A 23990-nucleotide genomic window follows, 5' to 3' on the forward strand; every position below is an offset into this window, starting at 1 on the left:
TGGCACATATCATCAATTGACCCGTGGATGCTGGGCAATGCTAAACAAGCAATTGCCCCCACGAGTCACTAACTCACTAGTAGAGCCACTAATGTCAGAAATCGAATCCACCGGAGCAATCAAATGCTTCATGTTTCGACAAGTCAAAAGCATGGAGCCTTGACGACTAAGATTAACCATTTTTAGGATAATCTGTCCTACCATTTGCCAGCATCTTGAATTTACTGTCAGGGTACCTGCAGTAGGGACTTGAGAACTATTACTCATGCATGTAGTCTGTTATGAATGGGGACTGCGTTTTAGAATCTTAATGTTTCACGACGTTGCATGCAATTTATAATTACGCCTCTACATGCTACAGTATTTCAAGAACTGATCGACAATGTGACAGATAGATCATCGCCAACGGTAGCATTCCTTTCAATTCTTAAATAGTACAATTTCGAAGTCCTTCGAAGTCGCTGATGGAACCCAAGTTCATAACAATTTATCGGCAACCCCGAGAGCGTTAAATGGTATTACGAAGAAGGATAGATGGCTACTTGTTCTCTCCACAATCCCTATGAAATGCTTTGATAAATTTGGACGACAAGGGACTCGCCAATGATTCAATATTTCAGCTGCGTTTATGAATTGGGAATGAAGAAAAGTGCACGCATGTCCGAATTGTAGACAAGAATCAGCCCACTTAAACAAATTATGGACCTTGATCAGTGTTTTTTCTTGTGTCAAATCTTACTAAACATCAGACATATAATGTAAGTCTTATCCGCTGTACATAAATATGCAAATTTCACTATAAGAGGAGTTAGTCACTAGATACTCTCAGTGACCTGGGATGGAGAAGGGTGGAGGACTCATAGTCACTGCTGGAAAATCATCGTAAGGTGCAGTGCAAATAGATGAAGTAGAATTATATAAACCTTGAACCTGAATAATTATGTTCACAGCATATTTGTATTCATAAAGCTATTTATGTATTGGATTTTGTGGCCAAAGCATCTACGTAAACGTCTGTGGCTACAATAGCGTAGCCCTAAGAAGCCTATATGAGGGTCAATAACTTCATCAATGAACATGTTTTTGAGAATAAGCTTATACGCCACACCTAATTTAAATATATCTGAAACCACCCAATAAATGTCGTCAAGTTAAAGCTCTGCTTAGGCGCATAGCGCGATAGATAGGCGATACAAGTGATGATATTGGGAGCTCAGCCCTAAAAGGTCCAAACTTTGATCGTATACGTTGGTATTCAGCAGTTATTCTGATGTATGTGAGTCATTATTGTAGAGATCCACTAATATATTCAAGAGAGTCATGGTCCATTACTTAAATAGTATGGGGTTGCACTGGGCTGGTTACACTGATAACAATGCTTTGCTTCTAGAATACTCAAATGAAGGGTGTACAAAGGATTTAGAATTGGTTGACGTAGATCTCTGTATCTGTCATTAGTCAGTATTGGCAATTATTGCAGAATCTTTACGTGGGTTCGCTCTCTACCTATGTTTAGGGGAAATTGCAACAATTATTTATTTGGGAAATATTTTAGACGAGTATTGTAGTCGGGCACATTTAAGAAGAGCATTGACAATAAGGATCTAGCAGTACTTCTTTCAAGTAGTCCTGCACTTCGAGGGCTTAAACAGATGTTCCACACATTCTGTACGTGCAAAATGATTCCCAGTGTCATTAAGGAAGTCTGATTAGAATCTTCTTCCAAAAAATTTTACCTGTGAGCCGCGCCCAGCTGGGTAACTTCGATATTATCCCCCTCAAAATTAGATAGAAAACACATCTGGAACATAACATCGTGTCTTACGCGAGTCGAGTCACTCATGGCTAAAGAAGACTACGTAGGACAATTTATGAGTCACAGGATACCACTTACTCCCTGCCTTGATGAGTTTCGATGATTACTGGCTATAAATTCAAGAATTTATACTACTTGTTGTTTGCAATATGCCTTCTCTCAGTATCCATGTCAGAGCCAGGGCTATCACACAGCTCAGAGGTGAGAGTAAATCTGATTTGATAAGGTACTGAATCTAGACGTGAGTATGCCTGTCCCTCCAACGGTGTGCAAAGTGGTAGAAAGTGTACAAGCTTCAGGTTAAATGCTAATCTTTGAATTACTTACCGAAATTATCTCAGTCGAACAGCGGTTGAACGTGTGCAAACCTAATAAACAACGACAGATCCACGCCAGCAGTCTTGATAGCAGTCTCCGGCTCAGAATGACTGCTGGCTATATTTCGCCACATAAAAAATTAATTGAACGGGAAGAGGAGTATCGCAGCGCCGAACTTTTCGATTGGCTTCCAGAGAGACACGACGTCTCCGAGGATATTGGACAGCCCTTCGGAATGGGCCTGAACGAGATGACGGGCCTTGACCGCATGACACACGCCATCGTCATGAAGAAGGGGGATACACAAATATTCAGGATTAAAATAATAATTCCAGAGGGAACTGATGAGTATGTGTTCGTCCTCAATGTGGAGCGTATCGTCTTTGTGGCGCGATATTCTGCTCCCACCTTTCGTGCGTTCAACCCCAGGGACTTACATAAAAGCATGCTCAACTTAGCACGTAGCATGAATGCTAGAGTTGCCGTGAGAGATGGGAAGGATTTTACTCTTTCTCCCTCAACTCCAGAAGATTATGAATTGGCGATTTATTCTTCGGCGGGTACTACAAAAGACTCGCTACATCACTACAAGATGAATTTGATACGACAGGAGCTCGGGACCAGTCGTATTATGAGACTGAAAGCATGCACTTTCCCAATGACCGAGTGCAGTGTGGTGATTGAATTGAGTAATCTAGACCAATTTTCCCATCATTTTTCTTCCTACATTTCACAATGATTCGGCATACGATGCTTAAGCATGATAGTAGCGGCCCACTGATACACTTTCCTTCCCTTTCTCTTTTCTCATTTGAGACATTCAGTCACTTTTTCCTTTTTCCTTGACTGTATTACTTGCCTTCTTGTACCATATCTGGATTATGCTCCAGGTATGTTGCCAAATGTTTTAATATAGACATCAATTATATCCCTGAACAATACTGAGAGTTCATGTCATATTTCTAATCCATTGTAAGTGACATGCAGTGATGTGGCCAGTGTATATGTAGGGACTGATCTCTGTGCAATTAGGGCTTTTGCGGGGACACTTTCCACAATGGTGCCAGATTCGATCCACATTATCTTATATTTTAGCTTCAAGTATCGTAACAATTCGAATGATATATGAAAAAAATATATAGATTTAAACTAAGTATGAAACCCTCCTGAATGGCTGAGATATAGGTCAATATATTTGTATGGTTGACCAAAAATGAGTCACTTTTGAGCATTATGATTGGTGGATTCAAGACGAGGTCATAGCCAAAACAGATATATAGATATACTTCGATTATTTCGATGGATTCTTGAGATTGACACTATCATGATCGATCCTTTACCTAGATCCCTATTTTGTTTAAAGAGTCTCAAAATGATAACAACTACTCCGAATATAATTGCAACATGCAAACAGACCCGATTCCATTTCCTAGACGATAGGCCTTCGCGTGAGGTAAGTCGATTGTCCGCTTGTTACCACCTGGGAAGGGATGGGCGAATTGCTCAATGGAAATATAGGTGGACATCCAAGGCCTCAACATCACAGTCCACTCGCCACAACAATCCTCAACTGAAACAACAGAAAAGAAACCCAAGGCCAAATCAAAGTCAAAAGCAGACGGTCTCGAACTTATTTCCAATGCAGACTTGAAACTCAAAGCGGGCGTTCATTATGGTCTTGTAGGGAGGAATGGAAGCGGAAAGTCTAGTGTGTAACTTTCATATGAATGATTTAGGGCAACGGCTAATGAGTTTCAGCCATTCTTCGAGCATTAGCAGAAAAGCTTATACCTGGAGTTCCATACTCGACTCGCATTGCGATTTTGCAGCAGACTGATGCTGAGGTTGAGGATAATAAGAACCATGAAATTGACAGTCTTACAGAGTCATTGAAAGAGCCCGGTTCTATATCGACGAGTCAAAAGACTGCTCTGGAGCAAGTGAGTTCATGTGATACGATGAGGACTGAGGTACAAAGGAAAATAAGCTGTTAGTATTCAGAAAAATGCGGTATCTGAGACTTGGGTCTAATATAAGGTATCAGTGCTATCGAATAGCGTGGAACAGGACGATCCTCTTGCACCTGTCCTAACTATCCGAAAATTACGGCACAAGCAGTTGATGGAGCAGCTGTTTCTGGCGCAGAAAAATGCAAGTATAAGAAGCGGTGCAAGAGGTTTACAGGCTAGAAAGGAGCTCAAGTCGATTGAAAATCGAGTTGCTTCATCTACCGAGCTGTCAGTTACATCGCATTGAGTTGGTGCTATATAAGACTGACCTGTATATAGACTGCAACAAGATACCGCAAGTATAGATGCACAGACTCTCCAGAGCGATACGCAAGCTGCAATTGACATGTTACAAGATCTCCAATCTCAGTATGAAACAGTGAGTACTCCGCACATACTCAGAAGCAGACAGTGGCTGACGTGACCAGATGAAAGCCATTGACGTCGAGAAACAAGCCCGAAAAATCTTACTAGGTCTAGGATTCAACGAAGACATGCTCTCACGGCCATTCATGACATTATCAGGAGGCTGGCGTATGCGATGCATGCTAGCCGGAATCCTAATACAAGAACCCGATATCATGATCCTCGACGAACCAACAAACTTCTTAGACCTACTCGGCGTAATCTGGCTGGAGAATTACCTGAAGCAAATGCGACAGTCTGGACCAGGCACAACTTTAGTGCTGGTCTCTCACGACCGAGCATTCATCAACGCCGTCTGCGAAGAAATCATCATCCTGCGAGATCAAGCCCTAACCTATTTCAAGGGTAATCTAGCCGCTTATGAGGAACACTTTGAATTCCAGAAATTATATTGGGGAAGGATGAAAGAGGCTCAAGAAAAGCAAATCGCGCATATGGAAGCTACTATCCGCGAAACGACAAAAATCGGCAAAAAGACGGGCGATGATAATAAATTGCGAATGGCAAAGTCACGACAGAAGAAAATCGACGATCGGATGGGAATCCAGGTCAGCGCAACTGGCGGACACTTCAAGTTGAATAGGGATCATGTAGGGTACCATGAGACTCGACGCGCGGCAATTGAAGTGCCCAAGGATGAAAAGGGGGTTGCGATTAGTTTACCAGACGCTCCGGATCTGAGGTTTCCGGGTCCGTTGATCTCTATTGAGAATGTTGCGTTTAGGTATCAACGTACGAAGCCTGTTGTGCTTAACGATATCAGCTTGACAATTCATCTGGGAGATCGGGTGGGTATTATGGGATTGAATGGGTGTGGCAAGTCTACATTACTTCAATTGCTGACTGGAGAGTTCACGGTGCCATCTTCGGGGAAGGTTACACGCCATCCACGACTGAAGATCGGATACTACGCTCAGAATTCGGTGGGAGATCTCCAAAAGGAAGGGCTTGCGGACCAGACCTTGACAGCACTGTCGTATATTCTGCGAGATGCCAATGGCCAACTCAACGAAGGAGAAGCGAGGGGCTTGCTATCGTCGTTAGGACTCCCTGGGCGCGTAGCATCTGATGTACCTATATTCCGTTTATCAGGTGGGCAATTGGTCTGTATCCCTCCAGAACCGAAAAATGACTGATACTAATACGACTGGTATAGGTACGACTGGCTCTTGCTAAAATCCTACGGAACCTCCCTCATCTCCTTGTCCTGGACGAAATTACTACTCATCTTGATTTCCACACAGTCACAGCCCTTGCATCTTCATTGTCAACATTCAGCGGTGCCATTCTCATCGTCTCGCACGATCGTTTCCTCGTCCGAGCTGTCGTCGAAGGGAAACGAGATGTGGATGCGCCATTAGACGATGACTTCGAGGCCGAGTCTGATGGAGATAGCCAAGACGACTCCGAAACACCTAGAAGGAGGACTGTATATGTCTTGAAAGGCGGAAAACTGGTTGAACAGAGTGATGGAGTAAATCAGTTCGAGAAGAGTTTGGAGAAGAGGGTTGTTAAGATGTTAGCTAGCTGATGATGTCTCGATCTAATTTCATCACCTGAAGCCCGGTCGTACTTGAGTACCTAGATTTGATTAGTGATCATAATTGCTATTATTACTCTATCGTATCAAAGCCATCTCGTCTTCGTACGCAGATGATATAAAAGATGTCAACCCTAACCCTGGTAATATACTCGGCGATGACAACCAATAAACTCTCTTGTCAATGACACCTAGGCAGAATCATCCATTCTTTGTTCAGAATAGTATACTTACTAGACGGTAAAGTTACTCATGGAATCAACACGAGCAAATTAGGGCTGCCGTCGAATGACTCATTCGTATATGTACGTCCGGGGATCCATCTTTGGAGAAAGGATCAGATGAACTTGGCTCTCTCTACCCTACAGTCGAAAATACTGAATTCGACAGCCCTTTTTTCCCCTTCTTCTTTCGATCAATATGACAATCAATCGTCCACTGGGCTTCCCAGTCCCAGACCCTACACCAGCCCCGCGCCCAAGTCGCGTCATCCTCCAGGGTCGCACTGTGACTCTAGAGCCGCTGCAGGCCTCACATGCGGAGGAATTATTCCCACATGTCGGCGGAGCTGCAGTCGGCTGGCTATGGGATTACATGCTTGGAGGCCCTGTAGCTGACGTCGAAGAATTACGCACTCAATTTGGTATCTGGGAGAAATCTGAAGATCCAGTCATCTGGGCTATCAGGGTTCCTACCAAAAAGTCTACTTCAACTCAGGTGGTAGGATATATTGGCTTCCTAGACATCGCGCATGTCCACCGCACTATTGAAGTAGGCCATGTCATGTACTCGCTCGCCTTACAACGGACAACAGCTGCCACCGAGACATTCTACCTACTGGCGCGATACGCATTCCGCGACCTCGGATATCGTCGTCTGAGTTGGAAATGCAACAATCTGAACGAATCATCCAAAAAGGCTGCTCTCCGGTACGGCTTTCTGTATGAAGGATTGTTTCGGCAGCATCTGATTATCAAGGGTCGCAATCGGGATACGGCGTGGTTTTCGATGTTGGATTCTGAGTGGTCGGGGGATGGTGGTTTTGAGGCGGGGTATCAACGGTGGTTAGATGAGAGGAATTTTGATGAGCAGGGGAAGCAGGAGAGGCGGTTGGAGGAATTTGTCGTGAGGAAGCCAGTGTAAAAAAGCAAAAAGGCAGAAAAAGGCAGAAAGAAAAGGGTTGACAAGCACAGACACAGGCACCTGACTTTAAGATATAAAGCTTCTCTGCAACAACTCTCCATATTATATTGCGCACTCCATCTGCTCTAAATCAACTGAACGGTCAGCCTCTTGGCAGCTAGAGGAGAAGCCAACATCAACAAAGCCAAGACAGTCTAGACACCCCTCTTTCACCATTCAAAGCTGCTGATTTGCTTTTGCCCCGCGCAGTTATCATTTACGGCGTAGTATACACAGCCCCCGCCCCTATACTTTGTGTAGCTATTGCAAACCAAGGCGTGATGTTATTGTGTTCATGATAGCAGGCTGGGCAAAGACAAGCCATGGCGGGGAAGCTTGCCCATTAAATATAGTATCGAGTCACGCTTTCACCTGACTTTTCTTCTTTCCAACTTGCTTAATTCAACCCTGCCGCTGTCAGTACATCTATGAAAACTTATATTTCTGTGTCTGACAACGTCAGATCTGACAGTAAACAAACCGGTTCTGAGTGGGTTATCGGGATACCCGGTACATAGCTACGATCACGAGGTCTCCATTTGCCATTCACCGGCCCCTCTTTATCTGTATGTCCTTCTTACATAGCCCGGTCTCTGCCCTTCGGCTCCTAACATACTTGTCAATTATCTCCAAAATATTACCAACATGGGACTGACAAAAGAATACCTAGAACGACCTCATCAAGGTATCTCGGCCATGTGGGGTCGCTATCTCGAGAGCGGAGAGTACTCCGACTTCCTGGTGACATGCGGCGACCGCCAATTCCACGTCCACCGTCTAGTGATTTGTCCTCGATCGAGCTATTTTCGAGTGATGTGCAAGGATAATTTCAAAGAGGGGATTATACAGAAACTGGAGCTTGTGGATGAGGATCCGGATGTGTTCCAGTCCGTGTTGACGTTCTTGTATACGGGGATCTACGAAACTGATAAGATTACCAAGTGTGAAGAGATTGGTACGTCCCTTCTCTATAAACTACTCGTGTTTCTTTCTGACAATCTGTAGAAAATGCCCCATCCACAGAACGAAGCTGCCACGGCTCCGAAGACTCTGAAAACGACGACGAAAACCAGCACCAAAGCGGCCGCCCAGCAACCACCGAAGACATCCTGGCACACGTCCAACTCTACTCCAGCGGCGACAAATTCGACATCAGAGACTTGAAAGAAGTATCCTCCAAAATGTTCCGGAATCAATTGAATCGTACACCTGTCGAAAAGCTGAATCTGCCACTAATCATTCGTGCTGTGTATACATCTACTCCGCACAACGACACCTCCTTACGACCGGTGTTGATAGATTATTGCGTCCAGAATTTGAATGCCTTACTCGTTCAACCCGGTATGGCCGAAGTTCTGTCCGACTTTGGCGAATGCGCCTTTGAAATTCTCCGCTCGTACAAAGATGAAGCCGATCTACGATCCCGTAAAGCCGTTGAGGATCAACGCACGGCGGTGCTGGAAATCAAAAAGGCTGAATCGCAACAATTACGTGAGTCGCTGGCAAAACTGCAAAAGAGAGATACGCATCTAATGGAGATGTTGGCGTCGCATCATAATTGTCGGAATTGTGGGAAGGTGTTTGGGGCTGGCCCTCAGGTGTATGGGCCTATGAGTGATAGGGTCATGTTGAGGTGTAAAGGGTGCTATACGAAGCATTCATAATCCCCCCTTCTTTTGATCGTGTTGCGTTTGGGCGATGTTTAGTATGGTGTTTGGAGTTTATCAGACCTGTCTTGTCCATCCGGCGCAGTCATGCATTTGCGGCGTTTCATTCCCTTACAATTCAAACTGAGACAATTTCTAATATCTAAATATCTCTCTTCCAAATCCCACTCTTCCCACCCCTCTTCTCCAACAATCTAACCTGATCAATCACAATCCCCTTATCATTCGCTTTGCACATATCATAAACCGTCAACGCGGCCCCCATCACAGCCGTCATGGCCTCCATCTCAACCCCCGTACGTCCCTCGCACGTAACCGTAGCTATAACCTCGACTGCTCCAAACTTATTCCCTTCTTCTTCTTTTTTACTACCAGATGTGTCCGGCCCAAGTAGGTTAATGTCAACACTAACACTATCAATCCCAATACTCGGATGACACAAGGGTACTATATCAGGCGTCTTTTTAGCGGCCATTATACCCGCTACTCGTGCCGCGGCGAATACGTCCCCTTTTGCGAGTGTCATTGTTCCGCCCGTTGAGGAACAGTCGGAATTGGTTTGGGTGAGGGTTGTGTAGGTGATGTCGTTGGTGAAATGGATAAGACATGTAGCCCGGGCGTAGCGTTGTGTGCTTGGTTTGCGGCCTACGTTGGTCATATGCATGTGTCCGGCGGTGTTGAGGTGTGGGAGAACTGGGTGGTTGGGTTTGACTTCATGGGCGGTCTGGTTTTCCTTGCTTTTCTTGGTGGACGAGTTTCGGATATGTTGGGTATATGTTCGGAGTGGGTGCGTTGATGAGGTTACGAGATGTGTTGGAACCAGCGTGCTATACACCGTGTTCATCCTTGTACGGTGCTTGAATTGAAGTATAGAGTTATCTACGATATGCACGTTAGTCTATATTATAATGCTGCATTGACAAATCATCTTGATAGGTATCATCATATACATCATAAATCATAACATGCAAATATGGACGCCAGCGCCGATATATGCTCATATATCCAATTGAGAAGACAAGGAAATCACCCACCAATCAATATCATAGGCCGATTTTTCATATTCTCAAGTTTCCCAATACCTGCATGTTTCGCTTTCTTGCGTTTGACCGCCATGCCAATCACATCGAGTAATCTGCGTTCCCGATCCGACAGATTCTTTTCTGCTTGAATACGAGCCGTCAAGCGGCCTGATTCAAGCAAGTCGAGAGCTTCCATTGTGTCGTCGTTGATTGGTAGGCCGTTGTTCTTTTCGCGAATCAGATCCCGGAGGGATACCTCTGCATTACCGTGCAAACAAACCTTCAGATTTCCATCTGATGTTATGCGTAACCGATTACATGTTCCGCAGAAATTGTGCGTCATGCTAGTGATAAATCCAACTTTTCCTTGGAATCCGGGTACACGATACGTCTTGCTCGTGTCGTTTTTGTGGTCTGCCACCTTTTCTAAACTCGGATAACTTTTCCGAATGATGTCCAACATCTCCTGATACGGAACCATTTTCTTTGCACTCCATTTATTGCCATCAAATGGCATATATTCAATAAACCGGACTTCAATATCCTTCTCCCGACCCATCTCGACAAAAGGCACGATTTCGTGCTCGTTCAATCCACGCATCACCACGCAATTAATCTTGAGTTTGATGCCCGCATTGAAAGAACAATTCATCTCTTCAATGCGGTTGATGCTTTTCATAACTGCTTCAAACCCGTTTCGGCGAGTCATGATCTGATATTTGAATGGGTCCAATGTGTCTAGACTGAGATTAACGCCTGTCAACCCCGCTTCGGTCATTGCGTCGAGTTTCCGGTGGAGGGAGATTCCATTGGTGGTTAGACAAAGTTCGCGTAAACCGTCCTTTCGTAGGTCTCCTATTGACTGCATCATGGGCACGATGTCCTTTCGGACTGTGGGTTCGCCACCGGTTAGGCGGATTTTGGTGACGCCCTGTGAGACGAATAGCGAGGAGAGATATACGATTTCAGGCGTAGTGAGTAAATGTGCTGGAGGTGATAGCGGCACACCTTCTTCGGGCATACAGTATAAACAGCGTAGGTTGCATTTCTCGGTGACGCTGATGCGGAGATAGTCATGTTGACGGTGGAAGGTATCGGTTAGAAATTCGGAGAACGGTTTTGCGGTTTTGATGGCTTCTGCTCTCGGAGATGTCGGCGACGAGGTTGATTCGGCGGTTGTTAACGGTGATCGCTCTTCAACTGTAACAGCAGCAGTGCTGTGTTGTCGTCGCAAATGTCTATGTGTCACTGTGTACCTTCCCGAGTACCGTAGTCTCGGGAGCTCAGATGTGTAGCACATGTGCGAGACACTCCGCCGCAGAACTGACGGACCGGCCATGATCATGAGAGTATGTTAGAAACTGAACGATTATTTATACTCATTGTGAAAGTTGGCAAATGCAGGTTCTTATATTTTCACCGATCGATCATAGCAATGACATTCTTCTTACCAAGATCAGTCCCCCACACTCGATTCGACCAATGGCCGGGCAGAGCGGCCGGGGCACTGATAAGCTATGCCGGATTAGGAAAGAGTAGACGTTTGCTTAGATAAAACCACGTGCATGCTTAGTCAGACCAACATCTCCACGGGGCGCTCTCTTGTTTTTCCGAAGAGCCCACTGGAAATCAAGTCTGTATATCTGGAGAACTTTCCATGATATGTACTATGTAGTAGTATCTTCGTCCGGAATCTGTGTTGAATATGAAAACAGAAAACGGGTGCGAGCCGAATGATATGGTAAGGCTCGCGATCCTATGCTAGCAAACCGGCATAACTCGAACCAGAGAATGTTCAATGGACAACATTGGTTCACTCAATTGTAATGAGTTCAGCGGGTGACCTCTGAAATTGTCGAACTTACCAAAATGGATGGTATTTTGCAGGTAGGATATTGAAGCTTTGATGGCATGAATTGTGTTAGGGTTACGTATCTCGACGTCGTGATGCGTGGCAGAGATGCATATTAAGAGTCTTCGATGATCTGTGCATGGGACTAGGTTTAGATGATAGCGCCCTGATGATCATAGAGACATGCTCCAAAACGGGTCTTTATCACAATTGCACTCACTCGACCTCAAGGTGTTACTGCGCGTCGAAGGTATCTGTAAGCGATTGATATATCCTGAAACGACATCTTCCCGTTCTATACAGTTCGAAGACCGGATCGGAGCAAGGATCCCTACGTAGTCCCAGTCAAACTGCAGACTGCTCAAATCCGGAGCATTCGTAGTATTAAAGCTGACCGGGGCCTCCAGTCTGCTAAGTCGTCTTGGCTTCGGAGAACCGTCTCATGATTTGTATTTCGTCTAAAACTTCCAACTTTCTGCCTCTAGGCTGTGCTAGCTTCGTCTGAAACCGGGGGATGACTGATCAATCCGAAGCCAGAATTGTGGCTGTCAGTGCGTGAGTTCCACCACATACAGATGCTTGATTTGTCAACGATACCTGGCAGAAAGAAGAGATTGCACTATGAAATGGAGAAATTATTCAAGCCACGAAAAAGCTTGAGTGAAATATGAGTAAGACAGAGTTCGTCTAGAGCAGAAGAAGAAGGAGAGAATCAAGATAAAGTGCCTTAGGCGTCATTTGTGAAGTTTGTATAAATAATTATTCTCAAACAGGAAGGACACGCGTCTCGTCACTATTCTTAGGCGAGAAATGGTCTAGCCGTTTATGGAAGAAGCTCTAATTACTAGCTCATATGATTGGCCAGAATATCGCAGCGACAAGCCCCGACTGTCCGACTCGCCGGCCGCCCCACCTCCTGCCAATCCGAGCTAAGCCACTTCCCACTCGCGCTTTTCCTCCTGTCAAACTCCCCAAACTCCCCTTAACAATCACTCCTTCCTCCATTCTAGCATTTCTCTCTCCAATTCTCTCGCCCTTCTCTACGCATCACGACTACAACCTCCACACCACTATTATCCTTCTCGCCATCGACTCTACGCTCTTTCACTATCCGGGCTTTCGAAGTAATTCCACGACAATCAATATATCTGTCCTCATCCAGGCACCTCTAATCGTTATCAATTCATCTGACCGTTAACAATCGCCAAATACGACTAAATCATTCGTTCGTCTCCCGGTAGCGAGATAAGATGGCTACTTTAGCCGAATTTTCTTCGACAGCCTCGCCGCTGCCCAACTTTAATTCCGCCCATGATCTCGAATTCGACTCTTTTTTGAACCTCGATCAAACCGCTTATCCCACCTCCGAGTCCATGAAGTCGGATCCTTCCCTTATTTCTCAGCCGTCTATGGTAACTCCAGAACCCAGTCTGAATGATATGGGTCCCTCTTACAACGGCCCAAGCCATCAGTATGGAGATCACCAACAACAGACTGGGTTTCCACCAGACGCAGTTGCCCATGCCATGGCATATAATGATAATTCTCTAGGAACCGTGCGTGCTGGACACCAAGGTTTTCCCATGGCTGATGGCAGTTGTATGCACATGAAACGTGAAGATTCAACCGTCGATTTTGGTACCGCCCCGTCTCGCGGCCATTCCGAAATGGATATTGAAGCCGAGAACGGCAACAACAAAAACTTCTTCGTTCCTCTGGCCAATACGGTCAGAGTCCAGCAATTCATCGATCCCAATACTTTGGGTGGCCATGAGATGTCTATCATTGCTCATCCCGCACCGCAGGCCGGCCGGGTATATCCAGGTATGCATCAGCAGCAGGCTGCTATGGCACGCGCCGCCCAACAGCAGAAGCAGCAAGCAGAAATCATTCGTCAGCAACAGCAAATGCGCCAACGTCATGCGGAACAGCTCGTTCGCCAAGCTCAACAACCTCAACCACCTCAACCACAGCCTTCCACTCGCCCAGTTCGCCAAACAGACCCAGTTGTTGAAGAGCGGATTTCTCGTCTGTTGCAACAGATGCGCCAAAGCAATCTCGGTCAAGATAACCGTCTATCTGCTTCGACATCGCTCCTGCCTCAAATGGCAAAACAGAAGAAAGATGAAGAGGATATGGACGAAGACGAGCGTCTATTAGCCAGTGAAGAAGGGAAAAAGCTTACCAGCAAGGAGCGACGTCAATTACGGAACAAGGTGTCTGCCCGTGCTTTCCGCTCTCGCAGAAAGGGTATTATCTATTCCTATTCTCTAGTGTTGTCCGTGTACTAATGAATTTGTAGAATACATCACTCAACTCGAGGGCGAAGTTGCATCCAAAACGAATGAGAACAACGAACTGCGTCTGCAAAACCATGCGCTTGCAGAGGAAAATAACCGTCTTACTGATTTGACCCGCATTCTTTTGTCCTCTCCACACTTTTCGGATGTCTTGAATGATCTGACTGCCAACGGATTACCTGCTTCAGCACAGCCTCCTGTTCAGGTCGCCCAACCCCAACATCAACCTATGGTATCTCAGGCTCCCGTTCCTACCAGCGTTGCTGGTCCCCAAGTAAACATGGTCATAGTCCCAGATAACCACATGGATCTGTATGCTGCTGGCTGGAACTCGGGCATCGACATGAACTACAACCCTTCAGTTTTTGCTGTCCTCGAGGTCCCAGAGGGGCCGGTTGATCTAGAAGCACTGTCTGGAAAGTCATCTAGCTTTGAAACTCCGGCTTCATCTTGTGAGTCGTCTAAGGTAGAGGTTCCCCAGCTTGAGCAACCTCCTATCGCTCCACCAACTACTGTGAGCACTTGCGAACCCACTAGAGCAATAGAAGCTTTGGACGAGACAGACCCGTGTTTTGCCTTGTTTCTAGATAACGTTCCTGCGGTACTAAGTGGTCAGTCTTCCATTCTTTTCAATGAGGTTGATTCCGGAAAGCCCTCCCAATACAAGCTTGTTGTGGACCAAGAATCGGAGGACATCTCAGAGTTGTCAGTGCGCGACTTCAAACGGCTATGTTACAGCATGGACGCTGCATTCGAACGCGTATGCAGAGTGACAGACCATCTTCTGTGATTATGATTATGATATTGTTTTGGTGTTCGCTATAGATTTGTTCGATCCTTTCAATATGGAGTCTGCGGGTATGGAGTAGTCAAAGGATACTCCCTCATTACGGAACGTGATCATTGTCCCTGGTGTTAGGTTTGGACGAGCCTTGGGTTGAGAAAATTCTGTCATCACATTTTCATTGCTTGAAATATCTGACCATCTTTCGTGTATAAATTGTTTCTCCTGGTCTTGAAGCCATATGTGTACTTAGCTGAAAACACCGCTTACATTTTAAAGGAAATTTCCATTCCTCTACGAATCTTAGTTTATCGATTCCCTATTCCTGTATAGAAATTCAGTGTATCTAGGGGATAACTTCCTCACCTTTGGTAAGTATCTACCCAGGCTTGAGATGATTTCTATAATTGACCACATGATATTCCTCTTTATGCTTTCATGGTCATAGAATTTCAAGATATACAGATATGACCAGAACAATATTCGAAAATCATGTAGTAGTTACCTACAGACGTCTTACACAATTACCCCAATCTTGTAGTTCCCCTCGGAAGCTCGACATCTCATACCTAGGCACGATTAGCCCGCGCAAGCTCATCAAGCCCCTTATCCCCATTAACCAAATAAGCTAACAACCTCCCCGGCAAAATCGCCGACAACAACCAAGCCATCGAAGAAGACTGTCCCCTCCACACCAACCCGCTCTTCCCAGAAACAATATCGTTAACCAAATTCTTGGCATATACATCAACATCCTGTTTATTCGTATATATCAAACCTTTGTTTTCACGGTCGATCACGTCTCGGATGGGCTGATAATATGAGGTTTCGGGGAGAATGAGATCCGTTCTATCGGCGAAGAATTGCGTGTTTACGGCCCCTGTCATGGCAGTTATGACTCGTACGCCGAGAGGGGAGAGTTCGAGACGGAGGGTTTCCGAGAGTAGGGTTGTTGCTGCTTTGGAGGAGTTGTATATTCCTATACTCATATTCTTAGATCAAGGTGAGTTTTGACAGGAAAATAGGAGATGGGACCCACCACCCCAAGCAGAGGGAAAACAAGCAGCAACAGAGCTAATATTACAAACAACGCCTTTGGCCTTGACAAGCATTGGCGTAAATGCTTGAGCCACGGCAAGAATACCCCAAACATTCAAATCATACACTTTCTTCGCCTCATCGATGGAAGTATCCAGCAACGGGAGACAAAGTCCCATCCCGGCATTGTTGACGAGAATATCCAGAGATCCGCCTGTACGTTCTCGGACAAGCTCTGCACATGCTTTGATTGAGTCGGGGGATGTGATTTCTAAATCTAATATCGAGATAGATTTGGTGTTGTTGTCGTCGGATTGGAGAAATGGGTCGGCTTTGGATTTGTTGCGTACTGTTGCGAAGACGTGATAGCCCTTTGAGTGGAAGGTTTTGGCGAGTGCGGCGCCGATGCCTCCTTGGCTGCAGCCTGTGATTAAGACTGTTTTCTTAGACATACTGGCTTCAATTAGTTGCTAATTTGATTGCGTTGGTAGAGAAGAAGTGAGGAATTTATATGCAAGATAACTTCCTATTTTGGTAAGCCCTATCGAAACCCTAATCGGACTCCGGAAGAAAAGTCCGTTTTTGTCGGGGTTGGACGGGTAGGATTCCGTTGGGATCATCCTCTCACCTTTATATCTCCTAAGAATCCAAAGGATACTCGGATTTCGCTATACTGTTTGTTGTTATTGTAATTGAAGTACAATATGGACAGACGTGGTCACAGCCCTGGTCGGATCAGCACATACGGTCTAGCATGTATGCAATGCTTCAAGGCAAAGTGTCGATGTGTGCCGCGCTCTAATGGGCCTTGTGAGAGGTATTGACACGCAACCCATATTTTTCAAGATGTACATGATTACTGAAACTATGTTACAGGTGCCACCGTCTCAGAAAGGACTGTCAACCATCAGAATCCGCTCGCAGACGAAATGCTCAAAAATCCCAGCAATCCCAAGAATCGGATGCGCGAATCGCACAGCTAGAAGGCAAAGTTGACATTTTGATGTCTATGTTACAAGCGACCGCTAGTTCTTCTTCTGGGTCTTCGCCTGTCGATATAAACCGATTTATTACCGGTGGACATGATACATCGAATTCTACGACGTCTGGTTCTACCCTTCAAGGACCGACACCTCCGACGGAGTCATTTCCGACCTCCTCGTCAGATATACCACCCAAACAAGCTGAGGAATGTTTAGAATTCTTCCGGACTCGAATGCTGCCACATTTTCCATTTTTCAACATACCCCCTGACCTAACCTCATGGCAGCTCCGTGTCAAGCGGCCGGTTCTATTCCAGGCTATAGTGGTAGTTACCACGCACTCAACACAAAAGAAATTATCACGAGCTGAAGACTTCAAACGCCTCGTCTTTACCTCTGCGCTGGTTGAGGTTCAGTCTAGTATTGACCTATTGCTGGGTATACTAACGTATATTGCATGGAGCACCGACGCGTTTCTGGGTCGCGCAAATCTGCTTTCTAGGATGATGATGCTTGCTATTTCTCTGGTATGTGATTTGAGATTGTTTAAGCCTTCATCGCCAGATGTACAGTTGATTATCAGGCTTACGCAGGGGTATTCTGAGGGTGATGAGGAAGCTGCGAGTGCTGCGAGTGGAGGGACACTTCAGAGTTTTCTGGAGCAGCAGAAGGTTGTTTTGGCTTGTTTTGTTTTGAGTTCAAAGTATGTTGCTGCCGTATCATATTGGGGAGGAGAGTGGATTTGCTAATGACGGATATTGTCGCAGTATTTCGTCTCATTTTGGGCGTATAGACGCTCTGCGATGGACTCCTCAGATGGAAGAAGCGCTGCGCATCCTTGAGAGGAATATGTCGTGTCTTGCAGACGAGGCGTTTATATTTCAAGTGCGATTGCAGTTGCTGACACAGAGGGCCGCCCATATTCGAGAGCAGCACGAGGCCGATCGTGCTCGTATAGAAACAGCTGCTGCTACCATGCCGATTCCATCATACCTGTATCTGAAATCCCTGCAGAAACAGTTGCAGGATTTCAGAGATGCGCTCTCCCAAAAACTTCGGCAAGAAGGTAAGGACTCCTCTTCGTGGAATAGCGATGCATGATTGCTGATGGCAGCAGATATCCTGATTACATACGGCCAATACGTCGAACTCTACATAGAGCAGGCATCTCGCTCAGTTAATCCTGATACCTCACTTCTCAACACAGCAACCGGACAAAACATAGACAACGGCACGCTTGTACCCGGCTACGAACGCATAGGCTCACTATGGAAATCCGTCGAATCCGTCAAAACATGGCTAGAAGCATTCCACCGCATCCCTCCATCAGACTGTATCGGTCTACCATTCCACTTCTGGTCTCAGGTAATTCGCTGCACCGCAATACTGAAATACCTATCAACACTTGACGATCCAGCTTGGGATTGTCAACTAGTACGCAAAGCCGTCAATATTATTTCAGCTCTAGAATGGATCCCCAAAAAGCTAGATGAAACGAGTAAAGAAGCCGGTCTGCAGTTTGATGATGATTTGTTCAAGTTACTCTCCAAACTTTTGAGGAGATCTCGGGAGTGGGTTGCGGCTAAGTGGAATATTTCATCTGAAATGCGTCCTGAAACGGATGATGTTCAGGTTGTTGTTCCACCTGCGCCAAATGCTGGGGTTGATGCTTCAGCTAGTAGTGTCATTATTGATATGCCGGATTTGGATGGGATACCTTGGATACAGTCGATGGATTTGGAGAGTGATAAATGGTTTGAGGATGTATTGGGGTGGTCTCCAATTATTTATTGATTTGAATATGCTCATGATATCGGTAGGGTAGGGGAGGCATAGAATGAACTTGTGCTTGAAGTAGACGACGCGTAGGTGTTGCTCGTTATACAGTTAGGCAGCACGCGACACCGTAGTGCTTGCATCAAGAGCCAGTTTCTCCAGACTGCCCCAACTGCAAGTAACATTTCTAAAATCCTCGAATAGTCGAGTTATATGAGTTCAAGACAATTGTAGTCTGGAAAATGAGAAGCAGAAGTGAAGTCGAAGCTGCTGGCCAATGAGAGTCGATGCCTCGATAAAGCAAAAACGCTTAGCGCGAGAATTTCCAGGCTTGGCAAAATAATTATTTTCCGTTAGATTTCCCTTTCTCATTCAAATCTATGACTGCCTCCTATGTGTTCAACAGATTGAGCGCACTTGTGATTCAAGTATATCTCGCCTGAGATGCTTGATCATCGTTTGATATCACACCTTCCCCAGTTTTAGCCTTCGACAACTGCCACGTTGGCTTCCCTGCGAGGAATCGGAAGGGTCACCTTCCGCGGAACAACCCCCCGAACAGCACGTCCTACGATCTGGGTATCTGCGACTAGGCTATTATCTCGTTGTTCGACCAATTCATTGCGAGACTTCCACAGGAATTCAACTTCCAACATCGAAGAATTATATAAATCGCTCGCTGAGCAGCAGCCTGCCCTGTCCGGCGCGCAGATCGTCCCGACAATCCAACCTCGAAAGGGCCCCGGAGTGAGAAGTCGTTATTACATTTTTGATTCCCATTTGCATGACCAAACTGAGGATATTCGCCAGCCTCCGCCGGATTATCTAGTCAGCAGACCCATGAAGTTCTTCTACCAGGTGCTTAGCACCCCGACGGCCGACAGCCCCGGTTCCACCATTGTCCTGAATTATCCCAATCGAAGATATGTATTTGGACATTTGGCGGAAGGTACGCAGCGAGTGTTTATTGAACATGGCTTCCCTTTTTCATATTTGAATGATATGTTTGTGACGGGAAAGACTACATGGCACAACTACGGCGGTACATTGGGCATGATCCTTACACTTGCCGACTCGCGGACGAGTGGATTGAAGGGCTTGGAAGAAGGTGACACGAAAACATCAAAAGTGGAAGCTGCTCTATCTAGGTTGACCATACACGGTGGCAGGAATGTGAGCCACATGTTAGCGACGGCGCGGAGATTCATATTCAGGAAGGCTTTGCCAATTTCAGTAAAGGAGTATGATTCAACAAGCCTTGCACGTGATCAGCGAGGGAACAGCAATGACAAAGACCCGTTTCAGAAGCCCACATTTGTGGATGAAAATATCAGAGTTTGGGCAATGGCGCTGAAGCCGAGTTACGAGATACGCCATTTTGAAAGTCGCGCCGGATTCAGGAGTCCTCGGAAGCGAAGTTTGAATGAATTCGAAGAACGTGACAGCGAACAATCTACAGCTTCTGATGCTCGCGACAAGGATCAGTTGCTGCGTGAACATATTGTGAAGGATATGTTTGACAGTGATTGGAAACTCGATGCTTTGTATGAGGAAAATCTGTACGATGTCAAACTGCCTGCGACGATGTTTGTGCGTAACCCCGAAACCAAAGATCTCGAGCGGTATCAAGGACCACTTCCTGGAAGTTCCGGTATAGTTCCCAATATCAAAGTTCTAGTCCGAAGACCATGGCCTGCCGCTACATTGGACAGGCTGCCTCCCACCACTCCGTCATCCGAGTCTCTCTGTTATTTTGTTCGCAACCACGACCAAAGAGGAGCTTTCGACCCCAAAAAAGCAATAGAATTGGGTGTTCCAAGAGGCCCTGCTTTCTCCCAGCTCACAAAAGGACTTAGCTACACTACTGAAGACGGCACCGTTGTTACTCCGGATATGGTTTTGGGACCGACTCGTCCTGGTAGAACTGTTGCATTCATTGATTTGCCATCAACACTGTACATTGATGACCTTATCTCACGTCCCGAGTGGAAATCACCTACTTTGACCGAAACCTTGTCATCTGTTTTCTGGATTCTTGGTCCTGGCGTTGCTGAAGATTCTCGTCTTTTGGATTTCATTTCTGGCTTGAAGGGTTGCGAACATGTTGTCTCTTCAACTGATGTTTGTCCCAATCGTTTGACGATGATGGCTGCCGCGAAGTCCTCACTTCGCCTTGCTAAGATCAACAGCGAAAACTTTGCCATTCCGTATCATGATAATGTTACTGTTCCCCAACCTGGTACTCGCCCTAATGGACACAATTCAAATGCTTCTACTACTCAAAAGCCAGATTGGACGGTTTCTTGTCCGGGTCTTTTGTTGGATATGGAACCCAACTTTGGTATCAACGAGAGCGAACTGATCCCCCAATTGGATACACGTGATGTCGTTACGCGGATACCAAAGGCAGTTCAACAGCGTCTTAACGTTATCAGAAGGAGACTTACCAACCATGAGGTTGTTAGACAGGTTATGGACTTGCGAAAGGAACTCCCTCCATTGGCGATGGAGTCTGAAGTTGTTACACTAGGGACAGGATCATCTAGTCCAAGTAAACATCGCAATGTCTCTGCTACACTTTTGAAGGTGGTCGGAAAGGGATACTACCTACTTGACTGTGGAGAAAATACGCTTGGACAGCTGAAAAGAACATACCCACCTGAACAGTTCCGCGAAGTCATGCAAAACCTTCGTATGATTTGGATCAGTCATATGCATGCTGACCACCACCTTGGTTCTGTTGCCGTGATCAAAGAATGGTATGAGGTCAATTACGGAGCCAGATCTCCCAGCACGGGATCCGCGCCAGAGGACGTGACTGAAGTTTTGAAACAAAAGAGACTTGCTGTGGTTGGTGAAACCATGTACATACAATATTTGGAGGAGTACGCCGGAGTGGAGAACTTTGGATTTGAGAAGATCTTGCCCCTGGCAGTTCTTCCACCTGCCATTGAAAAGCCTTATACGTCGTTGGTTTATCGATATACTCAGCCTGACGGAACCACTCAAGAAGACGGCCGTAATCCGGTGTTTCTGAGGTTTGACACCCCAAAGAGCCATCTCACCCCGCTTCTACAGGCAACTACTGGCCTCGTCAGTCTCAACGCTGTTTTTGTCAATCATTGCAGGCATGCCATGGGCTTATCCTTGGAATGGGAAGATGGGTTCAAAGTATCATATTCTGGAGATTGTCGACCGTCGATGAACTTTGCGCAAATGGGCAGGGATTCCACTCTTTTGATCCACGAAGCTACTTTCCAAGACGATCTACAAGGCCAAGCTCTTGCGAAGAAACACAGCACGACGTCAGAGGCAATGATGGTTGGAAGATGGATGAACGCGAAACTGGTGCTTTTGACCCATTTTAGTCAGCGATACGCCAAAATCAGTAAAATGGAAGACTCCAGTCGTAGACCAAGAGCGCAGCATGACAACCCCAGAGCAACTTTTAAGATGCAGAAGGGCACTTTGGATATCCCCGATGACGACCCTCCCGAAGACGGGGCCGACGATGAAGTCACTCAAGCGTTGGAGAGTGACTTTGACAGGCCAGAGATGCCCGTCTGTATGGCATTTGACTACATGGGCGTGAAATTACGAGATATACCCATTGCCCAAATGTTCATGCCTGCATTTGAGAAACTCATCGAACGTCTTGATCGAGTAGCCGAGGAAGAAAGTGCTGTAACGAGGGAAAAGGCACGCATGGCTCTGGAAGCGAAACAGGCAAGGACTGGGAAAAAGAAGAGTGGTGTGAAATCACCGCAAAGACTCTCCTCTCGTAGCTTCTCTACCGAAGCCAAGAAGTCGGCTTGGAGTGCTAGTGAGTCGGAGAGTGGTTGGTCTGATGAGGGTGAGGGAGAACCAGAGCAAAAGGATACTAAGGCATAAAGGATAAAGCATCTTGGGGCGTTTATATCCTACTCATATGTGTATTACTATTTGTTACCTTTCTCTTGTGTCATATTCAGTGCCTCATAGAGATTGGTGGTAGACCTGCCTTTGCTATATAAAGGCGATTTGGCGCATACATAAGGATCTACTTTGGTCATATCAAAATACCAAACTGGTAGAATTATTATCCCACACTCTCGTCAAATCGAATTAGTACTCTCCCTAATCTTCCCGAATATCTCCACAAACTCCATCAAATCCTGTGCACCATCAATACGATACTCGCCCTGGATGATGAACATCGGCACACTAGTATTCGTCCGCAGACGATTTTCACGAGCTCGTCTATCAACAATACTTTCTTTCCCACCATTCTCATCTGATACAAGAACAGATGACGCAAATGAAGATGAAGAAGCATCAAAACAAAAATCTAAACATTCACCCACAGCTTCCGAATCAAGTGCAATATCATCATCTACTGCAATCTTGCGCAGTGCATCTCGATCAGAAACATCCATCTCAAGTTCATGATAAGCCTCAAATAATCTTGCAACGAGGGCATTAGCGACACTAGCATTTGAGGCCCCTTGGCCATTGCCTTTCTGGTCATTTAATTGAGCAAGATGAATCAAATGATGGGCTGCTCGCGTACTTCCAATCTTCCCTCCTGATCTGAAATGAATGCCCACAGAACTTCCGATTTGATTCATCCGCTGCTCCAGAGCTATCTTTTGCTGCTCGCTCATGTGCTTCAGTTTTGTTTTTGCGAGTTCTTGTTTGTCGATTGTTGGCGCTGCTGCTGCTGCTGTTGCCACATCCCGGGGGGATCGATCTGGTGACTGAACGACGGTATAATTCAGGTAGTAAGGCTGCAAGGTTATGTTGAAGATGTCGTTTTTGCCGCCTGGGTATGTCCTTTGGTGTATGCTGATGGCTTTGTCTAGGGTGCGTTTCCCGATGTAGCACCACTTTCATAACCATGAGCTCTGTTTTGGAAATGTGATTCGTACGGTTGAGGTGATATGAATGGTACTTACAGCGCATACGATGTCGAAGATCATTTCAATGTTGATGACTGCCATTCTATGGTCTCGTTAGTCTATGGATAAAGGCTTCAGTTTTCGGCCTTGCCTGGATTGAATATGTGGATTGACTTGCTTATCTCGAATTCATAAGCAATGATGACCATCCATGGATACTGCGGCGTTCGACCGAGATATTGAGGGAGGATGCAAGTTCATAGTTACCTGGGCAACTTTAATATATCGTCTAAGGTAATAAATAGTTGCCTAATGCAGGGTTGGTCAACATCTCACCTGACGTCCATTGGATAAGCTTACATTTCACTTCTCTTCTTTCGTATCTAGGAAACCAAGCGAG

At 45.9% G+C, this 23990-nt stretch overlaps 9 protein-coding genes across 9 annotated transcripts; 6 read left to right on the forward strand and 3 right to left on the reverse strand.

Annotated features, from left to right (window-relative positions):
- Positions 1 to 2240: 2240 nt before the first annotated feature.
- Positions 2241 to 2818, forward strand: TSTA_086580 (uncharacterized protein; the record flags this gene model as incomplete). Its single annotated transcript, XM_002478343.1, has 2 exons — positions 2241 to 2694; positions 2727 to 2818. 2 exons carry the CDS (start codon positions 2241 to 2243, stop codon positions 2816 to 2818), a joined length of 546 nt encoding a protein of 181 aa, XP_002478388.1.
- A 688-nt stretch (positions 2819 to 3506) lies between these two features.
- On the forward strand, positions 3507 to 6100 carry TSTA_086590 (ABC ATPase, putative; the record flags this gene model as incomplete). Its single annotated transcript, XM_002478344.1, has 7 exons — positions 3507 to 3587; positions 3653 to 3842; positions 3893 to 4123; positions 4179 to 4371; positions 4423 to 4522; positions 4572 to 5672; positions 5726 to 6100. 7 exons carry the CDS (start codon positions 3507 to 3509, stop codon positions 6098 to 6100), a joined length of 2271 nt encoding a protein of 756 aa, XP_002478389.1.
- A 429-nt stretch (positions 6101 to 6529) lies between these two features.
- TSTA_086600 (GNAT family acetyltransferase, putative) lies at positions 6530 to 7293 on the forward strand (the record flags this gene model as incomplete). The annotated part of the gene is made up of 2 exons (XM_002478345.1): positions 6530 to 7248; positions 7275 to 7293. The coding sequence occupies 2 exons, from the start codon at positions 6530 to 6532 to the stop codon at positions 7291 to 7293; spliced, it is 738 nt and encodes a 245-aa protein (XP_002478390.1).
- Positions 7294 to 7936: 643 nt separating this feature from the next.
- On the forward strand, positions 7937 to 8955 carry TSTA_086610 (uncharacterized protein; the record flags this gene model as incomplete). Its single annotated transcript, XM_002478346.1, has 2 exons — positions 7937 to 8246; positions 8297 to 8955. The coding sequence occupies 2 exons, from the start codon at positions 7937 to 7939 to the stop codon at positions 8953 to 8955; spliced, it is 969 nt and encodes a 322-aa protein (XP_002478391.1).
- Positions 8956 to 9100: 145 nt separating this feature from the next.
- TSTA_086620 (molybdopterin cofactor biosynthetic protein) lies at positions 9101 to 11319 on the reverse strand (the record flags this gene model as incomplete). Its single annotated transcript, XM_002478347.1, has 2 exons — positions 9101 to 9837; positions 9993 to 11319. The coding sequence occupies 2 exons, from the start codon at positions 11317 to 11319 to the stop codon at positions 9101 to 9103; spliced, it is 2064 nt and encodes a 687-aa protein (XP_002478392.1).
- A 1763-nt stretch (positions 11320 to 13082) lies between these two features.
- Positions 13083 to 14922, forward strand: TSTA_086630 (bZIP transcription factor (LziP), putative; the record flags this gene model as incomplete). The annotated part of the gene is made up of 2 exons (XM_002478348.1): positions 13083 to 14082; positions 14135 to 14922. The coding sequence occupies 2 exons, from the start codon at positions 13083 to 13085 to the stop codon at positions 14920 to 14922; spliced, it is 1788 nt and encodes a 595-aa protein (XP_002478393.1).
- A 563-nt stretch (positions 14923 to 15485) lies between these two features.
- Positions 15486 to 16406, reverse strand: TSTA_086640 (short-chain dehydrogenase/reductase, putative; the record flags this gene model as incomplete). The annotated part of the gene is made up of 2 exons (XM_002478349.1): positions 15486 to 15895; positions 15956 to 16406. 2 exons carry the CDS (start codon positions 16404 to 16406, stop codon positions 15486 to 15488), a joined length of 861 nt encoding a protein of 286 aa, XP_002478394.1.
- Positions 16407 to 16658: 252 nt separating this feature from the next.
- Positions 16659 to 22604, forward strand: TSTA_086650 (tRNA processing endoribonuclease Trz1, putative; the record flags this gene model as incomplete). Its single annotated transcript, XM_002478350.1, has 6 exons — positions 16659 to 16771; positions 16831 to 17640; positions 17705 to 18003; positions 18055 to 18709; positions 18796 to 18823; positions 19200 to 22604. The coding sequence occupies 6 exons, from the start codon at positions 16659 to 16661 to the stop codon at positions 22602 to 22604; spliced, it is 5310 nt and encodes a 1769-aa protein (XP_002478395.1).
- Positions 22605 to 22807: 203 nt separating this feature from the next.
- TSTA_086660 (DSBA-like thioredoxin domain protein) lies at positions 22808 to 23692 on the reverse strand (the record flags this gene model as incomplete). The annotated part of the gene is made up of 2 exons (XM_002478351.1): positions 22808 to 23578; positions 23648 to 23692. The coding sequence occupies 2 exons, from the start codon at positions 23690 to 23692 to the stop codon at positions 22808 to 22810; spliced, it is 816 nt and encodes a 271-aa protein (XP_002478396.1).
- Between the last annotated feature and the right edge of the window lie 298 nt (positions 23693 to 23990).

This window comes from Talaromyces stipitatus, genomic scaffold (genome assembly GCF_000003125.1).
Source record: "Talaromyces stipitatus ATCC 10500 scf_1105507295527 genomic scaffold, whole genome shotgun sequence".
NCBI lineage: Eukaryota > Fungi > Ascomycota > Eurotiomycetes > Eurotiales > Trichocomaceae > Talaromyces > Talaromyces stipitatus.